This window comes from Portunus trituberculatus, chromosome 19 (genome assembly GCF_017591435.1).
Source record: "Portunus trituberculatus isolate SZX2019 chromosome 19, ASM1759143v1, whole genome shotgun sequence".
Taxonomy (NCBI): Eukaryota; Metazoa; Arthropoda; class Malacostraca; order Decapoda; family Portunidae; genus Portunus; species Portunus trituberculatus.
Window position 1 is genome coordinate 7082501 of NC_059273.1, and position 20104 is coordinate 7102604.

At 40.8% G+C, this 20104-nt stretch overlaps 1 protein-coding gene across 6 annotated transcripts in view; it reads right to left on the reverse strand.

Annotated features, from left to right (window-relative positions):
- The window catches only part of LOC123505986 (long-chain-fatty-acid--CoA ligase 1-like), a 69750-nt gene that overhangs the window by 4397 nt on the left and 45249 nt on the right, over nt 1–20104 (reverse strand). For 5 of the 6 annotated variants that reach the window (XM_045257792.1, XM_045257791.1, XM_045257790.1 and 2 more), the window contains 11 exons: nt 12748–12871; nt 11003–11272; nt 10561–10760; nt 10204–10347; nt 9551–9825; nt 9176–9326; nt 8759–8909; nt 8444–8571; nt 7931–8074; nt 7467–7640; nt 4657–7141 (listed from right to left, as the gene is read on the reverse strand). In XM_045257792.1, coding sequence (XP_045113727.1) covers nt 7004–7141; nt 7467–7640; nt 7931–8074; nt 8444–8571; nt 8759–8909; nt 9176–9326; nt 9551–9825; nt 10204–10347; nt 10561–10760; nt 11003–11272; nt 12748–12871 — 1899 coding nt within the window. In that variant the 3' untranslated portion in view covers nt 4657–7003. Of the gene's footprint in view, nt 1–4656; nt 7142–7466; nt 7641–7930; nt 8075–8443; nt 8572–8758; nt 8910–9175; nt 9327–9550; nt 9826–10203; nt 10348–10560; nt 10761–11002; nt 11273–12747; nt 12872–20104 lie in introns of those variants that run through there. The other variant, XR_006675324.1, reaches the window with a different exon arrangement.

Sequence of the window (20104 nt, forward strand, 5' to 3'; positions counted from 1 at the left end):
TAAGTGGGCCTTTATCTTATTTCACTCTTTATGTTGTCCTTGGCCAGCTTTCCCTTCTTACATACAAGAGGAAAACGATCTGTATAAAGGTGTAGTAGAGATATCACGCATAGTTTGAAGATTAACAGAGGGTGTGAATGGTAACAGCGCCATACACGGTGAGGTGGTCTGTCCGGGGCTTGAACACTACCACCAGTCTGACAGAACAGCCGCCGGTCGCCTAAGTGTCATCTATGCAATCACTATATTTAGGCCACTTCAAGGCACAGCTCAGTTCTTGCGAGACACCGCAGAGTGATGATGGCCTCTTCCTTGGGCATGTAGCGCGCACACGCACGCACGCACGCACGCACGCACGCGCGCGCGCACACACACACACACACACACACGGCCCGGTAGCTCCGTGGTTAGAGCGCTGGCTTCACAAGCCAGATGACCGGGTTTCGATTCCCCGGCCGGGTGGAGATATTTGGGTGTGTCTCCTTTCACGTGTAGCCCCTGTTTACCTAGCAGTGAGTAGGTACGGGATGTAAATCGAGGAGTTGTGACCTTGTTGTCCCGGTGTGTGGTGTGTGCCTGGTCTCAGGCCTATCCGAAGATCGGAAATAATGAGCTCTGAGCTTGTTCCGTACGGTAACGTCTGGCTGTCTCGTCATAGACTGCAGCAGATCAAACAGTGAATTAGACACACACACACACACACACACACACACACACACACACACACACACACACACACACACACACATCTACGCACACGCACACATACCTACGCACACACTGACACACACACCCACCCATTCACCTACCCACACACAAACATACACACACCACGTACATCCACCCATCCACACACATACTAGCTACCACACCAAGGCATCCGTGACGCCCCAACCCGCCAATCCCTGCCAGCCCCACCCTTCACCCTGCAGCCAAGTGATTTAGGGCGTCTTTCGAGTGAATTGCAGGTGTTTCTAGGTGTTTTAAGGACTCGCTGTGCTGGAGTAAGAGGAGGAGGTGGAGGTGGAGGGGTGGTGAGGAATGTGGGAGGGAGGAGAGGAGAGATGGAGGTGCAAAAAAACTACTTCAGCTCTACATCGCGATTTTTTTTCGTTTATTATTGGAGTTTGCATTGTTTTTGTATTTTATTTATTGATAGAAATGTAAATCCAGCTTTAATTCTTAACCCTTTCAGTGCTCCGGACCACGATCGTGGCTTTGAGGGAAATGCCTCTTGTCCACGATCGTGGTCCCATATTTGACCAGTCACAGAATTAAACCGCGCGCCTCCTGGCTGCTGCTAGTTGCCAGATGACAACATTCTCCCATCCTCCCTCGACTCATGGGATGCGCCATCAGTTGTGTGGTAAGAAAAATATAGTCACAATGGCATTAGAGTATCAGATGCCCCTTTTTTTCACAATTATTATTATTTCATGATGTCGCTAGTGGCTATTTGTGCACTCATTTACAGAAATAACAAGAGTAATGATCAAATCTTGCTGTTAGAGAGCAGACATGCCAGATATTTTTTGTTTATTGGTAGTATATTGCGTATTTCGTATATGGGCATGCGTATCTTCGTTCATGATAGTACGTACATCAAGAAAACACTCTGAAAACGTATTTTATATTATTTGTGTGGGCATAATGTATGTACAGGTGTGAAATATAATTACCCTAGCACGTTCTGGAGCAGTTCTGAGCAACTGCAGTTCAAATCAGGCGGAAAATTCTGTGTAAATTAGTGAAAACACCTGCACAAGTTGCGGCGGAAAATAACCACCCACTATAATGGCAATACTCAACAGCGCACAACGTACCACCAGAAAGCCAACTTCCTATCATTATTGCACCACTTCCCAGGGTGAGTAAAGACCTAAATGTTTTACAGTAGATGCGTAACACTCTATTATACATGAGAATATTGATTCTTTTCAATTTTGCAAACCTCGATTTTTCGGCCGAATTTGCGTCTCAGACATGACCCAAAAACCTATTTGCGCCCTGAAAGAGTTAATACGATCTTGTCTTGCTGTGTTATTTTGTTTCTGGTTGAAATAACACTTTCGTCACTATAATTTTAGCTATTTTTTAATTAGCACGCCTAAGATTGTTCTAGTGCTTGAAATAAGACTTACAAAATACGAAAAACATGCCTCAAGCAACAATATTCCACAAAATTTTGTCTAACTATTCGTATTTTCAAATTCAAAAACTTCAACGGAAACAAAAACAAAAATCTTTATACAACAAGGAATCTGTGTTTTCTTTATTTGGCTGAAAAATGAAAAAAAAATTCCTATTCAGAAAATGTAATATAATGTAGTGTGGCTGTGCTTTCCCTCTCGACATTATGATGTGTTTGTGGCGCCGTTAATTTGACCGTTCGTTGGACTTCGCTATGTAAAGAATCGACCCGGTAAGGATATTATATTTTGGTTATTAGTTAAAGTATTTGTTGCGTCTAAAAATGTAGTGCACTCCAGTCTGGACACCTTTTTTCTTCTGGTGATTTTTTAAATGAATTACACACGTAAATATTGGGCAACAGGGGCACCTCAGCCGTGCATTTCCCCCAGGTCAGTCCACCAATGTTTGCCTGCACTCCCTTATGTTTCTAAATGCAGAGAGTGAAGCAAAGCCAGAATCAACCACCAAAATAGATAAATAGCCAATTACTGTGTTAAATAAGGCGATGGTTATGTATACCCCCATTCAGACCGCCCAGCGTCCACCATGACCCGAACCAAGACCCCGCCCCACCAACCCCCGTCCCTCCCGGTGTCTACTAGTCAACATTTCCTTCCATTCTCAGTGTTTCCCGGGATTTGTCTGTTGTTTCCCACCTAAAGTGCATAATGTGTAGTATTAGGAGGCAAAAATTGGGAATGCAAATGTGTGAGGCAGTGTAGAGTGGTACCAGCAGCAGAGATGTCCTTAAAAATCTGGACGTATAGCAACCCTAGCTTAATTGATCAATTGACACGTCATAATATCTCGTCCACGATAATTCCTAATTACTATTATAATCCCCTGAGTTGACATGTCGCCCTAGGTAAAAAAAAAAATAGTATGGTAAGATGAGGCAAGACTGTAAGAAGAGTACATACCTTGACTCCTTCCTGGGCCCTATTGAGTGCCATCTTAGGTGAAGAAACATCTCCTCTTCCTTTCTTGTAGGTCACACACCAGATCCCTCAACCACTCACACACAAGTCAGGGTAATCGTGTCACGGGCGAAAGAGCAGAGCGTTAAAGAGTACGGAGGAACCTCTCAGTTGTTTGTTTACTCACCCTGTCAATTTCCTGCTGATATCTCCCCCGTTGCTTATACCAGTGTTGTGTAATGGCAATGACGTCCATTTTACATTGTGTACGTAATGCTATGATTACAGGAAGGACATAGAAAAGACGCTTGTATTTTCTCTTGATAACTTAATAGCTTTCCAGCTATTGTATGGTTTATTTCTTTCCGTATAGAAAAGAAAAAGAAAAAATAAAAGTATGAATCTGCTGCCCGCCAAATTCAAACACTCATTCATCGGGCCTCCACACATACAATATAGAACAAACCCCACTTTCTGGCACACCACGCCTCTACTGACTAACAATATGGGCTAAGAAACACTGGCTTAACCTGACAACGTGTGTGGAAAGTCCCGCATGCAAAAAAGGATCACAAAAATACTGCAATTCCAAGAAATTTGTATTTTAAATCAGTATACCAAAAGAAAATATATATAAGTATATTAGTATATATGTATATATATATATATATATATATATATATATATATATATATATATATATATATATATATATATATATATATATATATATATATATATATATATATATATATATATATATATATACTCTAGCTATCAATATACTGTATATAGTTCTGTACATATGTATTTCAAGTATGTGAGAAGTGAGTAGCAGGTATGAAAGGCTGATATGAGAAGACAATCATGTAATATATGAATCTTCTGGTTCCAGTTATGGTCACCACTCTCAAGACTCAAGCTTACTTAATTGTATGTACTTAAGGTGTTCAAACTGAATGGACTCAGTGATCCTGAGAGAGAGAGAGAGAGAGAGAGAGAGAGAGAGAGAGAGAGAGAGAGAGAGAGAGAGAGAGAGAGAGAGAGAGAGAGAGAGAGAGAGAGAGAGAGAGAGAGAGAGAGAGAGAGAGAATATAGCATAGTAATTCACACCTTAAATTTTGCATCTTGCCATTAAATACAAATATCTAACATCGAGTTAGGTAAACAAGGAGCAAATCTATGTACAAAATTACATGTGAGTCAAGTTCGTTAGGTAAGTTTTGTCCTGGCAGGAGGTGAGCTCTACAGATGCACCTTAATTCCAATGCAACACCAGTAACCACTTAAGCACTACTGCAGGTACTTTCATCAGCAGGACACACAACTTGTCAATGTAATGTAATGTGATGCAATTCACTTCAGGAACAAATATGGAATCAGATATGTAAGATTATTTATAACAAAAGTAAAATTATTTCTTGAACATTATTAATTCCACATCATATCTAACCTCTCAGACAACTCTACTATACATACATGCATACACACTAACATTGTTTTGTTAGATTGGCTTCTATAGTGGAGTAAAAATGAAATTAACATCCAATTATCAAATTTATTGGAAATAATTATGGACTTCTTCAAACAGACTATGATATTACAAACGAATATTTTCATAGAGTAAAATATAGTACCTGTTTGATTTTGAAGTCATTTATAGGTAAAGGATAACTAAAGAACAACTGATTCATTTCCCTTTTCCCATTCTACTTCCCTCCCCAGCTCCTAGTAACAATTATTGCTGCCTGTGGTCACCAGAAGTCCAAGTAAATTTGATAAAATGAGACTGTGAGTACTGTACACATACATGCCGGTGCGAGAGCTGAAAACCTTAGAGCTTGTTATTTGTAACATTTACAAGTAACCTCATATGAAGCTTATAAACATACAACCACAGAACTGAATGCTTGATAACATCTTGCACTTTTGATATTACTAATTCAGGAATCTGACTAGAATACCCCTCCCACAGATACATTCTTACATCAATATTTGTGAAATATGAGGCTGAAAATGTACACTTCTAATCACCTCACTCAGTAGGTACACACAGTAACTGACTTTTGGGCCGCCTGATGCTTTCACTCGCCAAGAGAGACCATGCTAGTCATTTACTTTACATTGGAAAGCTGTACAATGTTTTCATAACTAAGAGGGATCTTTTTCACTGTGTGTGTGTGTGTGTGTGTGTGTGTGTGTGTGTGTGTGTGTGTGTGTGTGTGTGTGTGTGTGTGTGTGTGTGTGTGTGCTTACAGGTTAACCACAATTTATGAATCATTTAAGTTCTTCAAAAAATATAAAAAAAAAAAGAACATGTAAATCAGATATTTTCTTGACAAATACATCATGTTTGTCAGGACACATTTTGTTGAGTATAAATGACATCCTTAAAATGTCATGAAACATGAAAAATACTATATATAATAGATTTGTGACATAGGTATTGTATGACAAACATGCAGATATACTGTATATCAATAGATAATATGTAAAAGTACTAAGGGATTTAAGGCATCACCAAAATGCAAATGAAATTTCCCCTTTATCTACATTAATAAAAATTGTTTGACTTAGAAAAAACTTTTGGCAAGAACAAAGTAACTTTCACCAAAATGTCAGCCATCACAGGGAGGTTGATCAATGGGAAAAAGTAAATAGCGTTACAAATGCTATGATTGTTGTGAAGCTGCCTTGGGTGACCTGAGGTTTTTGGTTCCTCACGGTGGTCACCAATGAAACTGATCTATTTAAAGTTAGTATGGCCTTGTATTCTGTCTAAGTATAAGAGCATTCTTAGTGTGGCTTCATGGTGCCTCAGTTATCACAAGTAAGTTGCCTTTATGTTTAGAAGCCAAGCTCCCCATACAGCTGTTCAGTATAAAGCCCTGGCAGGGAATGTGAGGCAGCAGTAGCATTTATCTGCATAACTGCATGTGTATTGAGTGACATGGATTCAGTACAGATGACAGATGATGGAAGACAACTCTTTTCATTAAATTGTCCTTCCAAAACTGGGATGTATCTTCCAAAATAGAGAATTTTAAAATCTATTCATTATTTGTAGTTATCTATTCATAACTTTGAAAATGTCTAAGTTGGAAGATTACAAAATCATGGTGCATGTGTGTGTGTGTGTGTGTGTGTGTGTGTGTGTGTGTGTGTGTGTGTGTGTGTGTGTGTGTGTGTGTGTGTACATGTATATGTGTGTATGTGTTTGGATTTGATCACTTTAAATTTATAGTCATATATGAATTATTACATTATTAGTTTTATTGCACATTACAAAATCTATGGAAACTGGAGTAAACTTGACATAATATTTCAAAATTTTCAATGAACACTTGCATTCTGGCACCTAAACAGCTGGCATTTATTCATAAAAACTTTACATGGGTTTCCTTAATAAGTGACATTTTTTTCCAATTTTACAATGAAGCTCAGAAAAATTTATAAGCCATACATTAAAACATTGAAGCTGTTGTAGATAAATGTGTTAACCACTGCAAACTATTTATAGAAGGTGACCTTCCTACTTACACTTATAAATTTTCACTTGTTTTGACCTATAATATTACAACCATGTCAAAGCTAGTGAACCATTGGTATTCACTATGAATGTGTTTTATAACAATCTCCCAAGCATAACCATAATTATGTACTTCAAATAAATAATGATGAGAATCTTTCCTACTTTCAACATAACATATTGTCTAATACAGGTAATATGAGGCACAAGTCAAACACTTCCACTCATTCAAAACTCACTCTTCCACTTTTCAACTTCTTACACTCAAAACACACACACACACACACACACACACACACACACACACACACACATTCACCATTTCATTAAGTAACAAATATGCTAGGTGACCTCGGCCAGAGCTCTAGGGAAGCTTGGCATACATGTCATCAATTTGTGGGGTGAAATACTTTTTGAGTTGTGGCCTCTTGGACTTGAGGGTTGGGGTGAGGAGGCCATTCTGCACGCTGAACAGATCTGGATGAAGGTAGATGTCCTTAGCCTGAAAAAAAATACATGCATGATGAATGCAGATGTAGTCACTGGAAATATCAAAGTTAAAAAAAGTTACATTGAACTTGGATAATTTTGTTACCAGAGATATCAAGTTCTACAAAGATTTATTTGTTTCCTGATCATTTTTTAGTTCTGATATCTGACAGTGTATCTTAAATCTCTGCAAAAGCATTTAATCCAGGGTGCTTCTCCTTGCTAGAAATTAATTAAAGTTTGGAATAATTTCTTAGAGGTGTTACAAATAAATAAATCTCAATCAGTAGAAAGATAACTGTCCACCAGCACACTGCATCTGATGCTGCAGCTCCTACCTGCTCAAAGGATTTGAGACCAGCTGCCTTGCCGAGGTTGGTGATGTCATCCATTATTAGCTGCTTGACATGTGGGTTGGCACAGAGCACAGACAGCGTGCCGGGGATGTCCTGCTCCCGGGCCCACCCCTTCACAGACTCCACCTCCGGCACCACGATAGCCACCACACTTGACTGTACAGACACATCATTGATTACCACACAGGAAATATTTCTAGTTTCTTCATCTTTGTTTAACCCTTTAAATCAGAATTGCTTCTTAAAACATATTAAATCAGTCTATTATAACTTGAAATTTTACAAACTAGATATTTTAAGACTGAGAAATTAATTACAACAAAATTTCTACATTATTAACAGGGAAGCACTCATGTGCACCCAGTTATTCATTACTGTGGCTTTTGAAATAGTTGTAATGAGAGAGCAAAGCATTTTAGAACACGGCCAAAGCCACCAGCACTCACCTTGAGACTCTCTCCGTGCACAAACACTTGGGATACATATTGTGATCTAACATATATATTTTCTATTTTCTCCGGTGCGATGTATTCACCTTGTGAGAGCTTGAATATGTGCTTCTTGCGGTCAATTATTTTTAATGTGCCATTCTGAAAAAAAAACAATGAAGGCATTAGTATCCTGAAATTCATAGAAATAATGCAGGAGCATTATTCAGATATATGTACTTCATGATACTAAAATTACCTTGTAAAAATATCTTTTCAACTGACAATTTAGCTCTTAAAATTGGTAAAGTTTAGAGCAAATTAAAAATTAAGCTAATTTAAATATTTGTAAAAGTACCAACATATTAATAGATCAAACTTGTACATTGATGTAAATTATTTATTAAATCAACAATTCAGTTATTCAAATTGTGAAATTAAGAATTTATAAATACATGAAGCATCAAAACATTTGACTGTATGTGACAAAGCTTCATTTTCTTTTCATTGAACATCCTACCAAACACTCACAGGCAGCCATTGGCCAATGTCGCCTGTGTGGAGCCACCCCGCAGCGTCCAGTGTTTCTCGAGTCTTGTCTGGGTCCTTGAAGTAACCCTTGAACACATTGGTGCCCTTGATACACACTTCACCTTGTCCTGAAATATAAGGATGTGATACATTACCACAAAAGTATACCATTCTTTCTCTTATCAATATATTCCTATTGCATTCTGACAGTAGATTAAAGTTTAAGCAGCTACACAACTGATTTATCTGAGCATTATGACTTTTGATTCTCAGAATTTTACTGTTGCATGGCCATAACACTTAGAGATGTCTTACCCTGAGATGCAAAATAATCCATGTCTGGGACATCGACCAGCTTGATTGCATTGCAGGCGATGGGAGGACCCACGTGGTCTGGCTTGTAGTCACCCTGGATGGTTAAGGTGGCAGGAGCCCCACACTCAGTCTGTCCATAGCCCTCAACAATCTGAAACCAGCAAACCATCAACACTACTTAATAAAGTTTGACAGTTATTGGTGCAGACCACTTGAAAGAAATTACTGAACGATGAAAATAATAAAAATAAATAGAATTACTGATAACAGAAAACTGCATCCAAGGAAAATCATCAAGACCATTTCCTGGCAAGGAGTCTTCAGAGGGAGGCAAGGAACCAGAGAAGTAAGGCTGATGGTGATTATGGTGATGACAAACACCTCCCTTGCTCCCTGAGGCCTCAAGGTGCCACTCACCACACAGCCAAGTGCAGCCCTCATGAAGGTAAGGACGTTGCCAGCCAGGGGCGCTGACCCCACCACCAATAACCTCAGGCGGCCCCCCATGCCCTCCTGAACCTTCTTGAACACAAGCTTGTCCCATATGGAGGTTCTTCTTATCACACCCCTGGAAACACAACAATGTTCAGTAATGTACATTTTGAGTCCAGGAGTTTATGTAGCACTGCCTTGTTGTGAATAAGAAACAATACTTTCTATGTTAGAGCTCCAAAGAATGGAATATTTTTAAACGAAAATAATTATCCAAGGCAACTTACAATAAAACCATCCCTGCTATATGTGTTAAATCAGAATGTACAAACTCAGGTATATGAACAAACCACAACAAACCTCTCAAGTTCTGATTTTTTGCTTGCCAATGCCATTTTCAACATAAGTTTCTTTACTGCAGATCCATTCACTGCAGATGTGACCTTATCGTACACTCTGTTGAGGAGACGAGGGACGGACGGGGTAATGGTCGGACGCAGCGCCTTGTAGTCGTCAACAAGATTCCGAATGTCTCCCGAATAGAAGCCTACAGCACCACCAGCAATGTACACGGCAACCTCACAGCAACGCTCAAGCATGTGTGCCAGTGGAAGGAAGGATAGCAACACATCACTCTGAAGGGAGGCACAACAGAGTAAGTACAAACTCAATCATTAATATTGCTTGTTTTCCAGGGTGAGTTACAAATAGCAAGAGTTAGCCATTCATTGATCCAAAATTAGAATACCAGCAACAATATAACCTGTGGATGTAGTATGTACCGATCAGTAGAGGACTAGGTGTGTGTGTGTGTGTGTAATTCACCATGGTTGCCTACTGGTCACCCAGCCAGTCTTTCCCATTACGGAGCGAGCTCAGAGCTCATAGACCGATCTTCGGATAGGACTGTGTGTGTGTGTGTGTGTGTGTGTGTGTGTGTGTGTGTGTGTGTGTGTGTGTGTGTGTGTGTGTGTGTGTGTGTGTGTGTGTGTGTGTGTGTGTGTGTGTGTTACCTTGTGTGGCTTGTGTTCCGCCAGCTGCAGAAGAGTTGCCGACACATCAGCAACTATATTTTCATGAGTAAGCATAACGCCCTTTGGGTTGCCAGTCGTACCGGAGGTGTAGCATATGGTGCAGAGGTCATCAGACCTTGGTGGCTGAGGAACACAAGATTATACATGATTATTTCAAAGAAGCAGTCAAATCCTAAAACAAAACACATCTTTCTTTTCTGTTGACCAGATGTACGAGTATGAGCTTATGACATCCCAAATAGAGAGAATGTCAGTAATGTATAAGTTACACTCTCCCTGTGTGAATGTGTCATGCTGGTGCACTACATACACAGACTGTAGAGTGTATAGACTCACTAGTTCAGGAAGCTGGCTGGCTGCACCCATGGTTTCCACTTCCTCAAAGTATTTTATGGTAATGCCTAACTTCTTGGCCCGCTCGGAGGTCTCAGCGCTGATGTCCCTTATTGCGATGAGTATCTTCAAACACTTGGGGGGACTCTGCAGCACCTGAGCCATCTTGCGGTCATCTTGGCACACCACCGTTGTGATGGAAGCTGCAATGCATCGTGTGTGTTAATGCTTCAATAAAACACAAAAATAGCCTTTTCATTTAACAGCCTTTTCATTTCTTTTTATAGTTTCCAGAAATGGAGAAATAGTTCATAGACTACACCAATAAAACACTAACTATAATATTTATCAGAGCTCATACAAAATTACATATGACATTGACCAAATAAGAAAATAATGAACATCAATCAATACACAATGCAGCATATGAAGAATGATTCCTTACCCTGGTTGATGATGAAGTTGCAGGCTTCTGGCCCCAAGGTGTCATACAGCGGCACAATCACCATGGATTGGCAATACAAGCCCTGCTCTGTCAGGATCCACTCCGGACAGTTCTGAGAGTAGATACCCACGAAGGTGTCAGGCCCTGGAGGAAGGCCCAAGGAAACCAGACCTGCCCCAAAGTTCTTAGCCCTCAGGAGAGCCTCATTGTAATGCAGCCATTGGTACGGCTTGCCAGGTCCCTCGCGGTAACCCAGGCAAGGGCCATTATCTGAAACACAATAACACCAATGAGACTTTAATCCATACCTTGACAATACGAAGAGCCCACATTTCAGGAGCCATTGCCTTTAGTTTCATACATTAGCTACTTGCTTTAGATTAGATAGAGTTGCTGATCACAAACAGCCTCATAAGACCTAACAGGGGTGATGATTTTTCTTCTTTCTTTGTGTTCTTTTGTCTTTGTTTATGTCAGGGAATGTTTCTGGTGCCACGTGAACAAGGTGTGCAGTGGTGGTGGGAGGTTGCCAGTATAGGAGGGACACCACAAGGGTAGACAAATGTGCTAATGATCAGTGCTATGCCCACTCAGAAGCAACAAAGATTTGAGCAGGCATCTCTCATGAGGTGCCAAGGGATCAGCTGCAGAATCACGCTGCGGCCTCACACGCCACACTCACATCACCATGCCAAAAGGAAAGATGTGGCATTTGTCACATGACTAAGATCTAACAACACAATGAAGCCTTCATGTTTAGAATGATATCAAACTATATTACTTCCCAACAATCCTCATTGTAATCAGCTGGTGATTTATGAGTAGGAAGCAGACGATTTTTTTTTTTTTTTTTGACGAATGATTCTATGTCCTTCAATTAATCACCAATCACAGAAGACACTGAACTCCAGCAGCAAAAATCAGTGACGGACACCTGCCTGCCTTTCCTCCATTACTCATCTGTCACGTCCGAGCCACCACATGACAGCCGCCCACACCACAAGGCCATCACGTGGGGCTGCTAAGTCTCCAAAGTGCTTTTATAATATCCCAAGAAGCAACAGCAAGGCCATTAATTAAAAACTTGAGACTTACACCACCATCTGTGTCACTTCAACACCAGGAAATCTCACCTCCCCAGGCACTGCGGCCGAGCACATGACCACACCTACATTATTTCTGGCGTGCTATCTTACGGTTGGCACAACACACAGCAGATCTCATTGTGATTTCGATGAGGAGATCACTCCGCCAACACCTTGTTAACATCTGGAGGAAGCTGCTAATAGAGATGACACGTGCTGTCCACCACCTTCCTCACTTTTGTGTTGGAAAAGTGGTGATACCTCTACGAACACTACTTACTACTACTACTACTACTATTGCCACTGTTACTGCTGCTGCTGCTTCATCACAATAAGCACATTATGAGCTTGATTTAGTCTGGTAGGAGATATTCAAGTGGGCAAATACAAATGAGTAAATAGAGTAAGACAAATACAGAACAAGAAATAATGGGTCAGGCTAGAGAAGTAAGATTGAAATTAGAGATAGAAAGATACTCGTTATGGAGTAGAATGGTAGATGAATAGAATGGACTCAGTAATCAGTGATGTAAGTGCTGGATCATTAGGAAGTGAGAAAGTTTCATACAGGGACAGCCACGTGTAGACCTGATGGCTTCTTGCAACTTCCCCTGATATACTTATGTTCTAAATGGAAGATTGAAGGTAACAGATACTCACTTGATTCCCTCACCCCTCGCCGGAACACATCGTAGAGAGTGCGGGTGTCCTCGTACACATACTTCATGAATTTGGTCTCCTTTGCCTCCTTGGACAGCTTGGACACTCTGATCAGTTCGCTCCCCTGCAAGACAAGAGGCTGTTAGTGTACATGTCATTGGGAGGAGGGTAGTAGTAGTAGTAGTAGTAGTAGTAGTAGTAGTAGTAGTAGTAGTAGTAGTAGTAGTAGTAGTAGTAGTAGTAGTAGTAGTAGTAGTAGTAGTAGTAGTAGTGGTGGTGGTGGTGGTGGTGGTGGTGGCGGTGGAGGTGGTGGTGGTGGTGGTGGCTAGTATTGTAAGAATGGTGGGAGTAGTAGTAGTAGTAGTAGTAGTAGTAGTAGTAGTAGTAGTAGTAGTAGTAGTAGTAGTAATAATAATAATAATAATAATAATAATAAGAAGAAGAAGAAGAAGAAGAAGAAGAAGAAGAAGAAGAATGATAACAATAACAATAACAATAATAATAATAATAATAATAATAATAATAATAATAATGATGATGATGATGATGATGATGATGATGATGATGATGATGATAATAATAATAACAACAATAACAATAATAATAATAACAACAATAACAATCATGAAGAATTTAAGGGTGAGATACATAAATTCAATATTGAAATCACACACACGAGAGAGAGAGAGAGAGAGAGAGAGAGAGAGAGAGAGAGAGAGAGAGAGAGAGAGAATGTTTAACAAGTCCTCTACGGTTCCTCTCGTCAGGTATTGCCGCCACAGACACACGAGTCACACCAAAATGAGCATAAATAGACGCCAAGGAGTGAGTGAGGCGCCAAATCTTTTCACACACACACACACACACACACACACACACACACACACACACACATAAGGCATCTGTCGGTGTGTCGCAAGGTGTGGCAAAATCTACACATTTCTGCCCTCCAGCACCAATGACACACACACACGCCACTTGACACACCAACAGCCGCCCTTCACCCTCGATAAACACCCTGACACCCTGCTCGTCACTCTCACTCAAGGAGGATCGTGGCAAGAGACTCCTGCTCACACTAATTAAAGAGACAGCTCGCGTTCATAACACCTTCAGTACCAGGACATATCTATTCTGCTTGCTATTTGGTGATTTTAAACAGCTTCTGAAATTAGAATAGTGACGACCTTGGCCATTAATCTTCTGACCTCCACAGACCCTTCCTAATGTAAATAAAATGGTCTAATCGTACACAAACTCATGAAAAAAATGCGTTCCAGTACTGAAGGGGTTAAGCAGCTTCAGAAACTTATGTGGGAATTAGAATAGTGAAGAATCTGGCCATTAATCTTCTGACCTCCATAGACCCTTTTTAATATAAATAAAATCATCTATAATCATACCCAAACTTAAGGTAAAAAATGCATCCCATTACAGAAGAGATTAATGCCACTACTCGTGCTAACTCTGACTGATATTGACATTAAGACACGTGCTGGCTTGAATTGAAAAACCCTGCATGATTTTTACTGAGCATCTTACGCACTAGAGCTGTGTTTCAAAGTCTATGTTTGTCACAGAAAGACACGTGTTGCTTGAACTGAGAAAACTTACCCAATTTCACTAAGCATAGAAATGAGTATACAAATAAACCGTGTCTTAATAAAATTTTACTCTAAGCTTGCACTAGAAAGACGCGTTCCTAGATCATTTCAGCATAACTTCTTTTAAGAGGAAGGTTTCAACATATTTGCCTCTGACTTTTGGCTAGCTCTGTTTATCTTTAAGAGAACTGGCAATCAAGTGGGTCTTTTTTTTCTTTTCTTTTTTTTTTTTACTTTTTGTTGCCCTTGGCCAGTTTCCTCTCATATATATATATATATATATATATATATATATATATATATATATATATATATATATATATATATATATATATATATATATATAAAGAAAAATGTACAGATTTCTGAGTACCTGGCCTGTAGTGCTCGAATTACAGACTAACCTTGCACTAAAACGAGATATTTATGTTTGAATAAGAAACCCTACACTATTTCACTCAGCAGAATCATACACACAAATACTAAAACATTAAAACATTCAAATTACTGGGCCCTTCTTTATACTGTTAGTGGTGTCTTTCTCAGCTGTCCCCGAAGCTTGCGCCACACTGTTTTATTAAGCCTGGTGTATATGAAGGCTTTTATTTTGTTTTTCTACTGACAAACTCACGAAATTTCAACATCATTAACAGAAGAAACACTTCAAAACACAGCTAATCATTTATGTGGCCTTTGAAAATAGTCGTGGTGAAAAAGTAAAGCGCGTCTCAAAATGCTGCTCTCTCTCTCTCTCTCTCTCTCTCTCTCTCTCTCTCTCTCTCTCTCTCTCTCTCTCTCATCTCCCGCCGTCGCCTGGTCAGAGGGGGTCACGGGGCGGCTGGAGTGGGCGTGGTGCGGCCGCTGCCAACCTTTCCCACCTCGAGGCTGGCGCTCTGCCTGTCACGAGGTCTCTACCACTACCACCACCATCATCTCCTCCTTCTCCTCTTCCTACTATTACTACTATACTACTACTCCTACTACTACTATATCGTCAGTATTCATCCTTGCCTCACGAATTTTGTCATGTTTCACCACACCATGATGTTCAATTTTCTATTTTCTTCACCTTGTTACTGTTTTCTTCTTCCCTACTCATTAATATAGTTAGTCCCTCCACCCCTTGCCTCTCTCTCTCTCTCTCTCTCTCTCTCTCTCTCTCTCTCTCTCTCTCTCTCTCTCTCTCTCTCTAATGTGGTGGCCAGGCCTAAGAGGAGAGCAGAGAGGATAACACGACATAGCTGCATGACCGATCATTTAGCCAACATTTGCGGCGATTCACGATCTTGTCACGTATCGCCACATGAGCCAGCAAGGTTCACCGCAGGATTGCACACAGTTTGGGGGAAAAAGAGGGTAAAAAAAATAACTCTCATCAATATTTCACAACTTTGACGTAGATGATCCGCTCTTTGAAACATTTAAGTGATGATTCTGACCAAAGAGTAACGAGATAGTGGAATAACCGAATAAGTGACAAGATAAGGAAAAGGAGTGATGAAGTAAGAAGTATACGGAAAATATAAATAAAAGTGACACTACATTACTATTGAAAAAAAAAATTGTAACCGGAGACAAATAAGAAATAAAGAAACGACAAAAGGTGCGTTCCTTGCAGAAGTTCCGTGTCCAAACTAATTTTATTCATTTATTCCTTTTTGTACCTCTGCTGTGTGTGTGTGTGTGTGTGTGTGTGTGTGTGTGTGTGTGTGTGTGTGTGTGTGTGTGTGTGTGTGTGTGTGTGTGTGTGTGTGTGTGTGTGTGTGTGTGTGTGTGTGTGTGTGTCGGTAAAAAAAGCTCATATGCAATAAATTCACAGCTAGACATCTGAAAAGTGACTTCACGCATCGCCGCCACAAGGTGAAGGAAAAGTCATTGGACACTCCTCATCTCCGCGCACATTGGCAAGATGGGGCGGGAAGGGACGGAGTAGGGCAGGGCGAGGCGGGGCGGTAGGAGCCATAAGGATAGCCGTCCCGCTCCCTACTGGCCATGGGAAAGGTGTTGGTGGGACGAGGCAACCAGGTAAGAACATAAGGAAAATATGTCAAGCTGTAAGAACCCATCAGCCCTGCACATGGCTGTCCCTTTATGGTAAAGAAGTGATGCCAGGTTTGAGAGAGAGAGAGAGAGAGAGAGAGAGAGAGAGAGAGAGAGAGAGAGAGAGAGAGAGAGAGAGAGAGAAACTGCAAGAAGTCAATAGGCCTGCACGTGGCAGTCCCTGTATAAAATGAGCCTACTTATCTCACCTCTCATCTTTATTCAGTAATTTGTTTAATATTCTAAAGCTCTTTAAACACCTTTAGTACTATGACGTATTTCTACGTTCATTCTGGTTACTATTTGGTAATTTTATACAGCTTCAGATACTTACGTGGGGATTGAAATAGTGAGGACTCTGGCTATTAATCTTCTCATCTCCATAAACCCTTCCTAAAGCAAATAAAATCGTCTAATCATACTCAAATCTCGAGGTTAAAAAGTGTCTAAGTACTGAAGGGATTAATGACTCACCACCTTTCATCTACCACTACTCTGACAACCAGTTTCTTCCTGTCTCTTTTATTTCAAATCTAAGTCTTCCTTGTTGTATTCTGATCACTAATACTATGAACTTTATTGACGTCACCCTTGTGATATTCCTTAAGTAGTGATGTGATTACCGCTTATATCTTCAAAGTGTAACCCTACTCGACCATACACTGGCCATTCATTGTTCTAGCGTCTATATAAACAAAGGGCCAAGCTCGCACTGTTCCCGTCTCAATCAGGTAATTGACAAGGTGTTGACTTGACCACAGACTCAATTGGCACGGGATGGAGTTGGCAAGGCATCAGCAGCGAGGCGGTTTTGCACGAGATATAAATGCTTCGGCCGGCCGTGTGTTAGATGTGTCAACAGGCTGATAGTGGCCCAGAGCAAGACAAGTCTGCCCAGACCACAGACGGAAACTCAAGGTTGTTGAAGTATTCCTAATGACCTCCTCCTTCCCACTATTGTTACTGCTACTGCTGCTGCTGCTGCTGCTGCTGCTACTACTACTACTACTACTACTACTACTACTACTACTACTACTACTACTACTGCTGTTGCTGTTGTTGGTGCTGCTGCTGCTACTACTACTACTACTACTACTACTACTACTACTACTACTACTACTACTACTACTACTACTACTACTACTACTACTACTACTACTACTACTACTACTACTACTACTACTACTACTACTTCTGACACTGTTTCTATTATGGCTGTTTCAGGAATGTTATCATTACTGTAACTATTATTATTTCAACCGATTACTCCCATTCTCTTCCTGCTGCTACTACAAGTACTATTCTGCTATCATTACCACCACCACCACCACCATATCGCTGCCACTAATCTTACTACTACCACTACTACTGCTACTACTACTACTACTACTACTACTACTACTACTACTAGTTACTTTTTTTGAGAGGAAGGTTTCAAAACATTTGTCCCTTTCTTTCGGCTGGCTCTGTTGACCTGTAAGGGAACTGGCAATTAAGTGGGCTTTTTTTTTTATTTATTATTGCCCTTGGCCAGTTTCCCTTCTTACATATAAAACAAAACCAATTACTATAACTACTACTACTACTACTACTACTACTACTACTACTGCTGCTGCTGCTGCTGCTGCTGCTGCTGCTGCTGTTGCTGTTGCTGTTGCTGCTGCTGTTGCTGCTGCTACTGCTGCTGCTATTATTGCCACTATACCACTATCATCACCACAAAAGCGACCCTCTTGGCGAAGTACACGTGTTTCACCTTTGTCACAGCCTGCCCTCCGTCACACAGTACACCCTTTTGGCCAGCCGCCACAGTACTGCACACATGTTGAGCCCAGAGTCACGACCTCCCCGCCTGACGGACGCTGATTGTCGGGGTGAGGCGTTGCTGGGGAGTTCCCGCCGCATAGGGAAGCAAGATACGCGAGCCGAGTGCATTACATAAGTGAAGGAATTTTATGTAAAGGACAAAACTGGCTTTGGCGGAGAGTAACCTAACCTAACCTAATCTGGCATAACGTTATTAAATATTTCAGTTCCTTGTCACCATTAGTTCTGACAGCCCGTGGTGGAAGTCATTAGGGCTTTTTTTTTAAAGACTGTTTTCATTATTTAAGTTAAGTAGACAGGCCTCTTTTAAACCTAACCTAACCTAACTTAGCACAGACTAACACTGGACAGCATTCTTAAATATTTCACTTCCTTATGTTTTTCTACGAAAGCATTCTTGACTCTAGTAAAAAACATCAATAAGTATACTTCCTTCACATTTCCCTGCGCAATATCCTCTCCCCTTACTCCCAATACTAAGATACCCCACTCCCTCTCTCCACTATGTCCCCGTCAACTCCCGACACGCCGCCAGTGGTCAAAGCAGAGACAGACAGGCGTGGCAGTGCAAGGAGCAGCTGAGGAAGCCAGACAGGTGACCACCCTCCTTTTGTGCATCTTTGTTTCCTGTCATTGCTGGAGGAGAGAGAGAGAGAGAGAGAGAGAGAGAGAGAGAGAGAGAGAGAAGCCAAATCAACTCCAATGTCCCGTGAAATAAGCATCAGTGTTCATTCCCTACTTCCTTGGCGTCATAAAAAGGTGACAACACAGCTACACTTCACCACCTCTAGCAAGGCACGCCACACTCCCCCCCACCTGAACTCAACCTCTACTCTCCTGTTTTTCATGACCTTGCTGATTATAGCCCCTCCCCTCGGCTGCCAACAGTCACTAGGGGCACTACACGCTGTCTTCTCCCCTCTTCTTCCTTCGCCTCACTGAATATACAACCATACACACACTAGGGAACATAAAGGAAGTACAAATAATGGTAGACCTGATAAAACTTAACCTTCTTTGATTATAGTTTAGTTAGCATAGTATAGCATCAATAAGGACGTTATGTAGTACTTTTCTCCTCTTCCATTGTTAAATATACGGCCATACACACACGCTAAGGAACATAAAGGAAGTACAAACAGTGGTGTACCTAATGAAACTTAAGCTTATTTGATTACAGGTTAATTAGGATAACAGATCAGAGAGAGAGAGAGAGAGAGAGAGAGAGAGAGAGAGAGAGAGAGAGAGAGAGAGAGAGAGAGAGAGAGACAGGATATTGTGTCAAAATCAATACAAAGCAAAACATTATTGAAATTTCTCGTATTAGTACACACACACACACACACACACACACACACACACACACACACACACACACACACACACACCAAACGATGGTTGACTCGCCAAAAAAAAAAAAAAAAAAAAACGAAGGGAAAGAGGATGGGTAGAGTGGAGGAAGGAAAAGATGCCAGCGCCCTTCACTCCCTTCTCCTACACCACTCAAACAAAAAACAACAAAAAACAACAAAAAGTATTCCTGGTTTGTTTTTTCCTTCATTTTCCTTTTTTCCCTTTTTACGACTAAGACTTAAGATGGAAACTTTGAAGTCATGCTAAGTCTGTTCGTTCCTTTGTGTGTCTTTGTCTGTGTGTGTGTGTGTGTGTGTGTGTGTGTGTGTGTGTGTGTGTGTGTGTGTGTGTGTGTGTGTGTGTGTGTGTGTGTGTGTGTGTGTGTGTTTGGCTTCTTAACAATTTCTTTTCTTTCTGCAGTATTTTGTGTCTATTCACTTATGCTTCTTCCTTCTCTCTCTCTCTCTCTCTCTCTCTCTCTCTCTCTCTCTCTCTCTCTCTCTCTCTCTCTCTCTCTCTCTCTCTCTGTTTGA